General features: G+C 41.7%; 1 protein-coding gene across 1 annotated transcript; it reads left to right on the forward strand.

Moving 5' to 3' along the window:
• Positions 1 to 215: 215 nt before the first annotated feature.
• Positions 216 to 15,277, forward strand: SDHA (succinate dehydrogenase complex flavoprotein subunit A). Its single transcript, XM_084214149.1, has 15 exons — positions 216 to 343; positions 2,856 to 2,942; positions 3,232 to 3,393; positions 4,167 to 4,310; positions 4,443 to 4,607; positions 5,726 to 5,874; positions 7,141 to 7,265; positions 9,380 to 9,548; positions 10,115 to 10,310; positions 11,119 to 11,290; positions 12,598 to 12,716; positions 13,081 to 13,192; positions 13,792 to 13,922; positions 14,443 to 14,556; positions 14,891 to 15,277. The coding sequence occupies exons 1-15, from the start codon at positions 272 to 274 to the stop codon at positions 14,975 to 14,977; spliced, it is 2,004 nt and encodes a 667-aa protein (XP_084070275.1). The 5' UTR covers positions 216 to 271; the 3' UTR covers positions 14,978 to 15,277.
• Positions 15,278 to 15,367: the final 90 nt, after the last annotated feature.

Here is a 15,367-nt window from a genome sequence, read left to right on the forward strand (position 1 = left end):
TCAGAGAGACAAAAAAGGCTGAATCTTATAGTATTGGAGTTCACCAGGGAAAAATAACGGCAGTAACACAATTCTAGTTTTCGATTTTTTTAAATGTTCTTTACGCTCGAAAGAGGAGCTGTTTAGAACTCTTCCATCACGCAGCTCTAGGGCGGGGTGGGGCCGCTCTGCGGGCCTCCCCCTCGCGGCACTGTTGGTCTGTCCCGCCGAGCCCCGCGCGTGCGCCTTTCACGCCCGCTCCCCCCTCCCCACCCCAAGTCTGCGGTGCGTGATGGCGGCAGCGGCGGCGGCTGCGCGGGGGCTGGCGAAACGCTGGCTGCGCCCGGCCGCGGCTTCCCGGGCGGTGAGTCCCTGCGCCTGCCCTTTTCCCAGTCCTTGCTCTTGCCCTTGCCCCTGTTCATGTCCTTGTCCCTGTCGTTTCCCTTGTTCCTGCCCTGCTTTCCCTCCGGCGGCGGCCCTCCGTGACCTTGACTCGCCCGGTGATCTTCCCACCCCCGGCAGGTTCGGTTCCTCCTGCGCTGTTTTGGAGCGGCACCGACCGCGCAACTTGTGTCCCGGGGGCAGGTTCCTGGGAGTAGGTGGCTGTGGGCACGGCTGGGCCGCGCCTCCCCGCTCGGGAAGCGAGCGCCGTAGCCTGAGGCCCTGAGCAGGGTTTTGAGGGAGGCAGCGGGAATGGGATGTGCTGGGGAAAGGCCCTGGAGGAGCCTGGCAGGTGCTGCCCGAGCACCGCGATAGAAAGCTCGCCGCAGACTTGTTCTGTATCAGCAAAAGTGTGCGCAGGAAGACCAGGGTGCTGAGGCCGCACCTCGATTGCTATGTTCAGTTCTGGGCTTGTCACTTCAGGAAGGACTTTGAAGTGCTGCAGCGAGTCTGGAGAAGGGCAGCAGAGCTGTGAAGGCTCGGGGCACGAGTGAGAAGCAGCTGAGGAAGCTGGGGGTGTTAATCCTGGAAAGAGGGAGGTTTAGCGGGGATTTTATCACTCTCTACAACTGCCTGAAAGAGGTGACAGGAAGGGAGTAAACGGCCTCAAGCTGCACCAGGGGACGTTCAGGTTAGACATCAGGAAGAATTTTTTCACAGCAAGGGTGATTAGACATTGGAATGGACTGCCCAGGAACGAGGTGGAGTTACCGTTCCTGGAAGTGTTTGAGGAAAGGCTGGGTGTGACACTTAGTGCCATGGGCTAGTTGAGACGGTGGTGTTTGGTCATTGGTTGGACTCGATGGTCTCAGAGGCCTTTTCCAGCCTAATGCATTCTGTGATTCTGGACGTGTGTGGGAAGCCGGTGTATATCTGAGTTGCTTGAACCTGGCTGGTGATTGTGCCCAGAAAGGGCTGCTGAGGAGTCTGGCAGGTTTGTGTTAGGGAGCTGTAAGTTGTGCGTGAAGGCTTGTGGTGAGGTGGGAGTTTTCAGTGTCTTCCCACTGTTCCCATCCTGCATGCTCATAACAAACTTGGCATTACAAAAATGGCCTGTAGTTATAGTTGTGTTACAAAGCAAGTGCAGAAAAGACAACTCTAGAGAGAGGGAAAGGTTTGAAAAGTGCCATGATCTTCCTGGTGGCATAAAAATTCAGGATTACTGCAGTCAGTGTTTCCTTCAGACTTAGTGTGACATCTTTTTCTGCTTTGTGGGCTTTTGTTTGAGCTCAAAGCCTGGCAACAGCTGTGTGGAACCAGGGAGAGAGGAGCTGAAGGAGAATACTGGTGGAACTCCTTATGAATAGGTGATAGGAACTGATCTCATTCCAAGATGATTGCAGAAACCAGAGATAGCAAGTGTAATGACGCAGTAGATTTGCTGTTATGCAAGAAGATAATTTGAGGAAACTGGTATGAGAAATTATAAAACTAGGTTGAGGAAAGTGTACTGGAGTTCACTTCAGAGGTGGGGGAAGAGCTGCTTGTTAGCATATTGTAGAGTGGTGGGACCATGAATGTAACAGCTGCAGATATCACTCCAGTGCATTTTAGGTTATATTTCAAATAGGGAAATGCTGATGTCACTGGACAGGTTCCTGATGTGGCTTTGTGTTGCTGTTCTCAACAATCATACATGCTGAGTTAGGCTTATTTTTTGAACTGTGCAAAGAAGGAATACCAGATTCTGATACCTTGGCCAGGTGGAGACTAACATTCTGACTGTATTAATCTTATCAAAGCAAAGACTGCATACTGAGTAGGTTTGGGTGTGGTGTTTGTTGTTTTGGTTTTGAACAAGTCAGGGGGTAGGGAGTGAGGTTGCAGAAGGGTAAGATTTGCATCCTTGTGCTAAGTTTATGTATTAATAAATGGTTCTAAATTGGTCACTAGTTTCATAAAGACTAAGAGAAATATCTCAGACTTTTGAAGCAATACTCAGCTGGAAGAGCATTCCCTACAACCTTTTTTAATTTTCAATACTATGACCACCTGAAATAAATTCTGAGGATTACTTGGCAGGAGAGTAATTTTCCATTACTTCCCATGGATCCCACAAAGCTTCATCTTTGCTTAATTATGAAAGAACTGCAAGAATACTTCAGCATTAATTGCGGACATATTCTTCTGTCGGTGCAGCCTCAGACAGGTTTGAGAGGCTGGTCACTGTTGCTGAAGTCCATACTGGATAGTCTGGGACACCCTGTTGACTGCAGGATATTCTCTCATCAGTCAAACCTTTTTTGATTATATAGCATGATTATAGGATAGCCAGAACTTCAGTATAGGTAGTTCTAAAATACATTAATGCTCTTGGATATGTGCTACCAGTGGTGAGTGAAGATTTGTTATAAATGTGGGGTAGCTGAGAGTGCTGTAAGTCTATCCTGTAGAAACATTTGTTCCATAATAGTTGTCTCGGCTTCTTTCCGTAGTGGCCAGCAGCGTGCCAGGTTCCCGCACGGAACTTACACTTCGTAGTCTATGGAAAGAAAAATGCCTCCACGAAGGTGTCTGACTCGGTATGTCTGTATTTTTTATGTTGTGATTCAGTCAAGCACTTAATGCTTGACAGGCATGAAGCATTCAGGCTTTTACTGGAGCGCTGTGTTCAAGTGCTTTGTGAGACTGAGTTGCTGAAGCGTGGGGCTCTTTTTAATGGCAGTTTCCAAGCAAGAGAGTATAACAGATGTAGCAGTTGCTACAAAAGTCTATTGAGAACATTTTACCTATCCTGCTTGTGTTTTTATGAAACTTTTTTGACTTATCTTGAACTATTTGTGATCATAACCAAGTGATTTGCTTTTCCAGATCTCTACACAATACCCAGTAGTGGACCATGAGTTTGATGCAGTTGTTGTGGGTGCAGGAGGAGCAGGTCTGCGGGCTGCCTTTGGTTTGTCAGAAGCTGGGTTTAACACAGCCTGTGTTACCAAGCTGTTCCCCACCCGCTCTCATACTGTTGCTGCACAGGTGAGAAATGAGGCAGAACAAATGTTTAAAGAATGCCTGCTGTCAGAAAGCTGATTTGGATGCAGAATAATCATAAAATGGTTTGGGTTGGAAGGGACCTTAGGAGTTACCTGGTTCCAATGGCCTTGCCACGGGCAGGGATTCCACAAATTAGATTAGATTGCTCAGGATCCCATCCAACCTGGCTTTGAACACTTCTAGGAATGGGGCCCTTGAACATCTTTTTTCAAGGCCATGCTTCTTTTTATAAACATTGCATATTTAGTTGAAATTTTTTTAGAGGGTAGTATATAATAAAATCACAGGATCAGTAAGTTTGGGAAAGACCTCTAAGATCATAGGAGCTTAACCATGAACTTACCACTGACAGACTTTATATAAAGTAACAGGTACATTTCATTTTGCTTCTGAGCTAATGACATTGCAAGACACATTTTTTTAATCTCAGTTGCAGTTGCTGTTAAAACCCTTATTTCCCCGTATGTTTTTATTTCATTGTACTGCCCCTTTTTTCTTCCCCATTTCTAAATATTATCAAAATGCAGTGCTGCTTCTCTGCCTGTAGTGTACCTGCGATTTACTGCATTACAGAAAAAAGCAGGACAAGTCATTATGAAACTGAGGAGTTTCACAGCCACATTAAATATGGCTTGACTATATTTCTTGCACACAGGGTACACATATCTGGTATGTGATTTTTAATAGAAATGAGGTAAACCATTGAAGCTGTGTTTGGGTAATGTAATTCCAGGAAAATGGATTTTCATTTTCAGGGAGGTATCAATGCTGCTCTGGGGAACATGGAGGATGATAACTGGAGGTGGCATTTCTATGACACAGTGAAAGGGTCGGACTGGCTGGGTGACCAGGATGCCATACACTACATGACTGAGCAAGCCCCAGCTGCGGTGATAGAGGTGAGACTCATGGGATTTGATGTCAGCTGTAGTTATAAATAACACAGGCTAGCTTCCAAGGAGATCTCCTTAAAATAACTCGTCATGTTGTGATGCACAAGAGTTTCTGATGCTTGTATTTGGGTTCATCAGCTGGAAAATTACGGGATGCCGTTCAGCAGAACTGAAGAAGGAAAAATCTATCAGCGTGCATTTGGTGGACAGAGTCTTCAGTTTGGAAAAGGAGGACAGGCCCACAGATGCTGTTGTGTTGCAGACAGGACTGGACATTCACTCCTACATACTCTGTATGGCAGGGTAAGCAGTTGTGAAGTTAACCTGGTTTGGGTTTTTTTGTTTACATTTACTGATTTTTTTTTCCTTTTTCCCCCCAGAGATTGAAAAAAAGATAATCAAACCCAAACCAAACAAACATGTACTGGTCACATACAAATGAGGATTCCAGGGGAATGGCTTATAGCGCTTCTGTGTTATCTTCCTTCCTGAGGCAGTTTGGAGGGATGAAGACAATAGATGCTAATTATTGTACATTGTCAGATTTGTGGTCTGGACTAGTTCTGCACTGTTAGTACTTTTGTGTCTGTAAACTAGACCCAAAGAGAATTTATGTAAACTTCTCCCCAAAAGCCCTTTTTTTTCCAAAAATTTCACACAGCAGCATTGGGGAACTCTGAAAGTGGTACAAGCCAGCATTTTTTTTTTCACTCATCTTCAAACTGGGAGGAGGGGGAAACAAGCTGTAAATGAAATAAGGCCTACTGTGCATTCCTGATCTTGTTCTATGGCAAGTAAGTGACTGGTGTTCCAGCATGTCTGCCTATAAATTCTACAAACCATAATTGAAGGAAGTGCTGGCTGTTTGAAGATGGTAGTGAGCTACTTGAAACCAGAAATCCAAGTACCTGGTAGCTACTGTTTTTTATTTACTTGGTAGCCAGCTAATTGCTTTCCTCCAGGTTCGAAGTGTGTGTGCTTCTGCAATACAAATGCTCTGTGCTGCCAAACACTGCTCTGATCCCTGAGGGCATGAAAGAATGCTTGACTGTGTGCCTGCTGCTCCTGCTGGTTAATTGGGCTCCTGGAGGTGTTTCTCATTTCTCTGGGAGAGCTTAAGTGCAGCGTGCTTCTACATGTATAGAGCAATGCAGCTGGCCAACGTGTTGTCAAGTGCAGACTGAAATGACAAGTCCTGCTGCCTAGCTCCTGACTGCTCAGAATTAAGTGCTTTTGCCGCTACTTGTGTCATTTAAAGCTAGAATAGATTAATTAGCAAGTTCTTTAATAAATAGTTATGAGGAAACAGTCTTCCCTGAGAGTTGGTGGGGATGTTTTTTTATCCTGATAGAGCCCATGTGCATGGACAGTTCTAAAGAGAGGTTTCTTCAGTAAAAGTTCCTTTTGTAATTTTCCTCCAGTCTCTACGATACGATACAAGCTACTTTGTTGAATATTTTGCCTTGGACTTACTTATGGAGAATGGAGAATGCCGTGGTGTTATTGCCCTCTGCATTGAAGATGGAACCATACATCGTTTTAGAGCAAAGAACACAGTCATTGCCACTGGGTAATGTAATGTTTGTAATGAAGGACCAAAACTTGGGAATGTTACCAGCTGGAAGTTTGTGTGCTTTTACATATATTTGAATCCACAGTGTGGAGAAGATACCTTGACCAACAGGACATAATTTATAGGTTCATTCCCCCCACTCTTAAGAGCAATACAACTGAATTCAGTCATTCCCTCTGAAAAAAGGCACGTGCTAATTTTGTGACCAAGTATAAATTTGGTATGAAGTCTAACTTTGAATTCTAGAACAATAACATAAAGTAAGAGTGTTTAAGAGTGATATATATGATTCAGATGGTCTTTGATTTTTAAAACATGCTGTTTAAAACAGACATTTTTGCAATGCTGCCAACATGTCTGTCTGTAGACTTCTGAATTTCCTGTAGGAAACAGCTTTTGTCAAAATTCCAGAGATTGTATTTCCTTAAGATACTGCCACTGTAATTCTAACTGTTCTAAGATAAAATTATCATATTATGAGTGTAACTTAACATTACTTGGTTGCAAAGTTTGTATATGTTTATTAGAATGCTATTTGCATTAGTCTTTTGCTTCTTATGGCACTCTCTTATCTATTTCAATGTGAAAAATATTTATAAATGTATCTGTGAAAGATACATTTTGAAATTAATTTATAAAAGGTTGCCTGCATAATTTGTCTTTCTTAAGCATTTTTTCGTGGTTGTGTACCTTGAGGTACATGGAATATGTACATTGCTACTTCTCCTGAGAGTTTGTCCTGAAATTGGGCTGATTGGCTGTTCTCAATAATGTTGGAGGTTAACCTAGATGTTTGCAGCATAATAATTCATGTTTAATAAGTGGACAACCGAGTTTTAAAATCTGAGAAAATAAAACCAGGACCATATGGGCAATCTAAACCATCATTATATGCTATTTTTTATAAAACTGCTAGTGATAGTTCCAATGAAACTGAATGGTATGGATTGAGAGAACTTTCTGAAATAACCTTTTTTTTTCCTGGCAGAAAGGCTTCTGATATTAACCTAACAATCCTGCTTTGGAACTGGTTTTCTTTTTCTTCAGTCTTCTGTCACCAGTCATTTTTCAAGTATGGTTGAGCAAAACTGGGCTAAACCAGTTTTGTTTTCTTTTGGTTGAAATAGTACAGGAGATGGTAAAACTTAAGCATTTTTCTTATTAACCCTTTTCACTGTTGCGCAAACAGCATAGTTAGTGGTATGTTGTAGCATCGTTTTAATTTTTCTTCCTGTTAATTCTGTTAACTTTTGTGTTCTGCAGTGGGTATGGCCGCACTTACTTCAGCTGCACATCTGCTCATACCAGTACTGGTGACGGCACTGCCATGGTCACACGAGCTGGGCTCCCTTGCCAGGACTTAGAATTTGTGCAGTTTCACCCTACAGGTACCGAATATGAAATAGTGCTTACAACATTATTTTTAATGAGTTGAACAGATTTTTATGTTGTTTTAAAATGTCATAGAATTACACAATAATTGTTGTGGAAGGGACCCATCAGGTGCATTGAGTCCAGCTCCTGGCCCTGCACAGGACACCCCAAGAGTCACACCATGTGCCTGAGAGCAGTGTCCAAACACTTCTTGAACTTCACCAGGCTTGGTGCTGTAACCACTCCCTTAGGGAGCCTGTTCCAGTATCTACCCACCCTCTGGGTGAAGAACCTTTTCCTGATAGCCAACCTAAACCTCCCCTGACACAACTTCAGGTCATTCCCTTGGGTCCTGTCACTGATCACCACAGAGAAGACATGAGTGCCTGCCCCTCTTTCCCTCACAAGGAAGTTGCAGACTGCATGGAGGTCTCATTCAGTCTCCTCCAGGCTGGACAGACCAAGTGACCTCAGCTGCTTCTCATTCAACTCCCCTCAAGGCTCTTTACCATCTTTGTTGCTTTCCTTTGGATACTCTCCAGTAGTTTAATGTCTTATATTGTGGCACCCAAAAACACCCGCAGCACTTGAGATGAGGCCACCCCAGTGCAGAGCAGAGTGGGACAATCCCCTCCCTTCCCCGGTGATGCTGTGCCTGATGCCCTCCAGGACAGGGTTGGCCCTCCTGGCTGCCAGGGCACGGCTGGCTCATGGTCAATTTGCCATTGATCAGGACCCCCAGGTCCCTCTCCATGGCTCTGCTTCCCAGCATCTCCTTCTCCAGTCTGTCCATGCATCCAGGGTTGCTCCATCCCAGGTGCAGAATCCAGCAGTTCCCTTGTTGTACTTCATACAGTTGGTGATAGTCCAGCCCTCTTAGTTTGTTGGGGTCTCCCTGCTGGGCCTCCCTGCCTCAGGAAATCAACAGCTTCTCCCAGTTTTTCAGTGTCTGCAAACTTGCTCAGTATCCCTTACAGTCCTGTGTCCAAGTGAAGGTGTTGAAGAGAGCAGGCCCTAAGACAAAGCCCTGTGGAACCCCACTAGTGACAGGGCACCAGCATGATGTCACCTCAAGCATGATGTGCTCAAGTCAGTTTCCACTTTTCTGCAGCATTTGAGAAGTTGCTTGTGACATGTGTTTAGACTTGCCTGCAGCTGTTGTTGAATATAAATTTGAGAGTAAGACATATAATGTGAGAAAGGTCTCAGCTGTTCTAATTTAAAGAGCAGTACTTAATATTTTGAGGTTCTGTCCTTACAATACTAAGTAAGAAGTTTTATGAATTACAAGCTAAAACTACCTCTTAAACTTATATTTCCATTGTCCTTAATATTTTAAGGGGTTTCATATTAGATACAAGAGCAATGGGACAGGTGCAAATGTTAGGGAATTATATACTAGCATCTTCAATGAAGTGGGGTAGTTGAAGTAAAGGTATATATATAGCACTGTGGTTTTCTAGCACGTGATCAGTATCTAAACTGTGGACAACAATGATCACAAACTAGATTTGTAGCTAATTAAATGCTTCATTTTAACTCATGCGATTTTTGTAAATGGTTTGTATAATTTTACAAGTTTATATCATAGAGATCCAATGTTTCTTTGACTTAAAGTTTTTCTAGTTAAAGAAGCTTCACTGCTTGTATGATAATTCTGTAGCTTTTAAGATAATTATCAAGTGAAGTGCATGAGTTAATTTGCAAGTAAGCTTTTTTGTTCCACAGGATTTGAAGCCATCTTGTACTGCTTCAGCACAGAAGATGGAACAAAAATGAGCAAATGGACCTTGAAAGAGTTAACTTCTGGTTTATTAAAAATCTTAAAATAATTGGTGAAGGTCTACAAGGTCTTTATAAAATTCTCCTGATGTATTGATAGGTGCAGATCACTTCCAGTTTTAATATTTGAAATATTGTGGGTGTTTCAAATCAACTTGCTCATGTTTTGGAAAGAGTGTTTAAAAGGAATAACAACATTTTAGGGACAGTTCCTAGAGGTATGATTAGGATGGAATAAAATCCACACCTCTGATTATTTTGAGAAGACCTTGTTTATTCCGTGTTCATCCTGATTATGAAGCTGTGTGGAGAAATCTCCTTTGATGGTGTTTTCATTCTTGAACAGGTATCTATGGGGCTGGCTGCCTTATCACAGAAGGATGTCGTGGAGAGGGAGGTATTCTGATCAACAGTCAAGGTGAAAGATTCATGGAGAGATACGCCCCTGTTGCCAAGGATCTGGCTTCCAGGGATGTAGTGTCTCGTTCTATGACCATAGAAATCCGTGAAGGAAGGTTAGTTCAATGCTCTTCACAAAGCTGCAGAACAAACTCTGAATCGTGCTAGACTGTGAAGTGCAGTACTTCATTTGATATGCACATGTAATTCATGAGAGTGAGCTTTAATGACTGTTAAGCTGATCTCTGTGTGTAAGGCAGAAAATCTTGTTAATTCCTAGTGATAGTGACAGAAAACAGATGATGTTAAGAGTCTCCTGTTTGAATTCAGTGTGTCTAGAGACACTTGCTCAAACAAGCTTAATATATATGCTCTTACTACAAACAAAACAATTTTGTGCTGTTCTCTTGGCTGATTACCAAGTTTTATATATTTCTGCAGAGATGTAATAGTTGAAAATCTTAAATAATGTGAATTACTGTGAAAAGAAAGCTGGGAGTAGGAAAATGGCCTCAATTCATCCAAGTGCCACAGTCTTATTAAATATGCTAGATATTAATTTTTGTCAGCTGACATTTGAAAAAGAACCTGTTTATTTTCACAAATGAAGCAAACTGGATTAGAAATGTTACTAGTGTTTGTAAATTCCTGTTATGTATTCCAATTTTTTTTTTTTTTCTAGGGGTTGTGGTCCTGAAAAAGACCATGTGTATTTGCAGTTGCACCACTTGCCACCACAGCAGCTGGCCACCCGTCTCCCAGGGATTTCCGAAACAGCCATGATATTTGCTGGGGTTGATGTCACTAAAGAGCCTATCCCTGTCCTGCCTACTGTGCATTACAATATGGGAGGTATTCCTACTAACTACAAGGGACAGGTGAGGAATACACATCACTTTTGGGCTGTATTTTCATCATCATACTAGGAAATTATTTTCCAAATAGAAAAGCATTAAAAATGTATTTTATAAATGTAAGGATGATAATAATACAATTTTTAATAATATTTATATAATAATGATGTCAGAGTACTTAAAACACACAATCTTTTTGGTTTTTTAAAATAACTTGATAACAATGTTCCAGTCCATCTAGAGATGGTAGTTCCAAGAAACATCGAAAATGAAATTACTGTCAGGTCTGACAACAATTCTCTGTTAGTTGAGCTGAGGATAATATAATTGAACAAAGATCAAAGTAGGCCTCTGTTGCATTCTGTAGCATGAATTAATGTGTATTATTCCTCTGTAGTTCATGTAATCTAAACACCAAAGCAGATCCTCCAACTGACACTACTTGGAAATCAATGTGATGGTGTCACCTGAATCCTTCTCTTCGTGTACTTGTTAAATTTCAGTGTAAAATTTTGCCTTAGAAGCATGTGTAGATCAGGCTTTATTCCTGTGCATTTCTGAATTGTGGTGAAACAGAATTATGTGCTCTTCATAAGAATATGTAAGGAAATCTTGGGGTTTAGTCCTGTCTGTATTTACATACAGATGTAAATGTATGTATTTGCATACATTTCTACTTGCCCTTCAGAGCTAACATAATTCCGTGTTTAGAGGCGGAGGGAACTTTAGGTTGCTGTGTTCCAGCATTACATGCACATGGCCTTTGCAGATAGGCAGGTTAGCACTGAGTATTTTCAGTGGCTGAGTATTCATGGAGTGTGTGCCCTGGCAGGTGATCACACACGTGAATGGTGAGGATAAGGTGGTGCCCGGCTTGTACGCCTGCGGGGAAGCGGCCTCTGCATCCGTCCATGGCGCAAATCGACTCGGAGCAAACTCCCTTCTGGATTTGGTGGTCTTCGGTCGTGCATGTGCCCTGACTATTGCAAGTACATGCAAGCCTGGTAAGTCTCACTTTTCTAGAGATATTTGCGTTTATGATGTAAATTCTGCCCAACAAAGAGTTGTTGCTACCTAATTCAAATTTAGAATGATACTCATAGGCTCTTATTTGTTAGAAAAGGAAGAAAATCAGTGTTTATGCTTTTGGTAGGCATATTCTGTGCTAGGCGAATGTTTTCATGTTACTATTTGCTTTGTAATTGATCCTTTGATAACAAGAATTGGGCCAATGCTATAGGCAAGAGCAGTTAGGATTTTTGACAAATTAACACAGACTATTGAATGTGAAGACTGTATTTTCTACAAACTGCAGCATCTTCTACATCAAAATGTAATCTGTCTTACACTTGGCACTTTTGGATAGGGGAATTTGCTGCCACTGTGCTGATTTATTTATAAGAAGGACTGATGGGCAAGTGGTGAGAGAGATATTGCAGTTTTTACTATCTCATTCACTGGGTCCTCACTGCTGAATCTTATGTATTTTAAAATAATCTGGTTCAGACACAGTTGTTGACCTGAGAAAACAAAAAAGCAAGCCCTCCCTTTCAACCCCCAACAAAATACTGAATGTGGCAGTTACAGTGCCAGAGCAGCTGGAGTCCACAAGTAGTCATCTGTTTTCTTACTGCTTAATGTCCAGACTGCTGAGACTGATGATTCCTCATGGAATCAGCCTAGATCTTGTGGTGCCTATTTGGTCTGGCTTTGTGCCAGTATTTTTTTGAATTCTTCTGTGGCTCTTTAGAGTTAAAAATTGTAGAAGGGGGTTTATTAATCTGAATGCAAAGCTACATGTGAGATAAACCGTGCTGGTAAGATGCTGTGTTTGCTTTGTTGACCAATAACATGTGGCTTCCAGTATTAGAGGCAAGAAGCAGAGCTCATGTCTAACTGCCAGACTTATTGACTGCTTGTGGTCCCTTACACATCCAAGAAAAGGTGGGAGGTTTGGGACTGAGGAGACAAGGAAAGCATAGCAGTAGGTGGTAAGGACCACGGGCGTATTCCATAGTGTAGAAGAATTTTCATCAAGTGCTGCTTTGGAGGAATGAACAGCAGAATTTTATCAAACCTATAAAATCTTTATTAATTGTTGTAGGAAAGAATGGGTTTCATATTCCACTGAGAACTTTAAATACATGGATACAATTGGTGGGACTTCAGGAAAGTTATACTTAGTGGGCACCTCAAAGGAAGAAAACAGATTGTTTTACTTAAATCTGATTTTTAGTAATTGATAGTCTCTGAAACTGCCAGAAACCAAACCCAAGCCTGACTACCAAATTTACTAAAATTTTCTTATTAGGAGAGACAGTTCCCTCCATTAAACCAAATGCTGGTGAAGAGTCAGTTGCTAATCTTGACAAGTTAAGGTTTGCTAATGGAAGCATAAGGACTTCAGAAGTGCGACTTAATATGCAGAAGGTAAGCCTGGGGAAGCTCTCAGGGATAGGGTGGGATAAGCTGCAAGCAACTGTGGGGTTTGGTGACTTGGCAAAGTGCACTTCAGGATTTGTCATGCAGAAGAAAAAGTGGGTCAGAAGAGTGTGTCTTAAGCAAAGGTTGTATCACTTGTTGATTGCTTCTTTCCTTCATGGTCATTCCCTTGTGTAGTTTACCTGCTGTATAATAGAATGGGGTTTCAGTTGTTTGGGGTGAATGTGGGGTCTTTCAGGCTGCAGACAAGTTTGAACTCAGAACAGCTCTGTATCAAGCTCTTCTGGAGCTAAGGAAGTTACATGCTTTCATATGCAGCATATCAAACTGATTTCGTTTTACTGTGTTGCAGACAATGCAAAACCATGCTGCTGTATTTCGTACCGGTTCTGTACTCCAAGAAGGCTGTAAGAAGATTAGCCAGATTTATGGTGATCTGGCTCATCTAAAGACTTTTGACAGAGGTATTTTGATAGCAAAGAACACATCTTGCCCAGAGTACTCCGGGAAGAGTGTTGGTGGCTTTGTTTTTGCCTTTTTTTTTTTTCTGTAAACCTAATGTTTCTCTTGAATTTTTGGCTGAAGATTTTGATAATTTTGAATCTTTCAAAATATTTTGTAGAGCCCTATCTACTAAACATGGTAATCAGGTAAAATACTTAACCTTTGCAGTTGTTTTCTGGTTGAAAAATCTTTCAAATCTTTCAAAGAAGCAGAGACTGAAATTGGATTTACATGTGTAAGGTACAAACTGCCCTCAGAACATGATGTGAACTTGTCCAAATACTAAGATGAACTGATTTTAAGATTCTGACTGACTTTGTCAGAATCTTGTGAAAGTTGGGAGTTGCAGAGAGGTAGCAAGACTATTCATAGGCTGAACACTCAGTTTTCATTGTCCAGCTGAGCAGATATCACAATGCAGACAGATACTGCCATGCCTTGTGGTATATCTTAAGAGAACTTGGTTATTTAAGTGCAACTGATGATGCACCTTTGGTTCACTCAAACGTATTTCTCTTGTTTGTAGACCATCTTCCATAGTATTTTAATATTTTACCAGGTATTGTGTGGAACACTGACTTGGTGGAAACCCTTGAACTGCAGAACCTGATGCTTTGTGCTCTACAAACCATTTATGGTGCTGAGGCTCGCAAAGAGTCCCGGGGTGCCCATGCCAGAGAGGATTATAAGGTATAAATGTTTTCTGTGACCTGAATGTAGGATTGAATCTCCTTGTTATGTGCCCTCAGATGGATTATTTTAAAGTTGTAACATCTTCAAATGCAGTCTTGAGTGTTACAATTAGTGTAGTATTTGTTTGGGGTCCTATTTTTTCTGCTCTGTCTCTTTGTTATTTATAAAAGGACCAATACATGGAACACTGGGAATGATCTTGAAAAGAGTTGCTCCATGTGCACATCTGAGTGATTAGAGACCTCTAAACCAGGACTATAGTAATAATATCATGGATGCAGAAGCAGGACATAAAGATGCATAAACAGAATAATCATCCTATGCAAGGAAAGTTACCTTAGAGCCCTTGTTAAGCCTGAGCATTTCAAATTGGACATGGGCAATGTTAAGAGAAAGCTTGCTGTCTGTTCAGAGACATGCTGGGTTACAGGTGTAAGTGAAATGCAGCTGATCTCGTGGTTGTAAAGTGATTTGCAGATACAGCTTCTGGTCTGTACTAATCTAATTTTCTCCCTAGTTACGGGTGGATGAGTTTGACTATTCTAAGCCACTCCAAGGCCAACAGCGGAAGCCATTTGAGGAGCACTGGAGAAAGCACACCCTGTCATATGTGGATATCCCAACTGGGAAGGTACTTTGAGCTTGGTGCTTGAGGATCTTTTTTGCTGTTAACAGCCGTTCTTGTAAACAGCCTTGGAAAGTGTGATAATCCTGCACTGTTGATCTTTGGGAAGTGACTTTGCTATTTGAGCTGGAATTGTGTTTCCCCTTGTGTCAGACTAGTTCAAAAGCTTTTTTCTTCTAATGGTGAAAAAATGTGCTGTTGGGTGTTCAGTAGAACAGCTTTATGGGATCTCAAAGATAGAACTGAATTCTGACCCTATAAAAATCTTAACTGTTGGGGTTTTTTGGATCTCATTCTTTAATCCTGTTGTCCTGAAGTTCTTTGTTCCCTCTTACTTTAGGTTACCTTGAAGTACAGACCAGTGATCGACAAGACTTTGAATGAGGAAGATTGCCAGACCGTCCCACCAGCGATCCGCTCATACTAGCAGCTTCCATCTCACTTGAAGCCCTCTCCCAGAGGGGCCAGTGTACATAAGCATAGCACAAGCAAACCAAAATAGTGTTGGCACTTAGCATTGAATGGAAAATGCTGACAAAACTTTTCTCCAGCTTGTATTCTGCTGTGGCTTACTGTACATTTATTAAGTGGAATGTAGAACAGTTTATGTTCTTTCACTCATCTGTCAAAAGGGACAGCACAAACACAAAATGTGTCTAAATAAAGTCATTACAAGTTCTAAATAAAGTCATTACAAGTTCTAAATAAAGTCATTACAAGTCTCGTATGTTTGAATATGCTGATTTGTATATAATTACAAAGCTCTTATTGTGAATGTGTAGTTATTTCCATATTTTAAGAGCAAGAAATGTGCTCA

This window comes from Fringilla coelebs, assembly GCF_963513975.1.
Source record: "Fringilla coelebs genome assembly, chromosome: 1".
NCBI classification, from domain to species: Eukaryota; Metazoa; Chordata; class Aves; order Passeriformes; family Fringillidae; genus Fringilla; species Fringilla coelebs.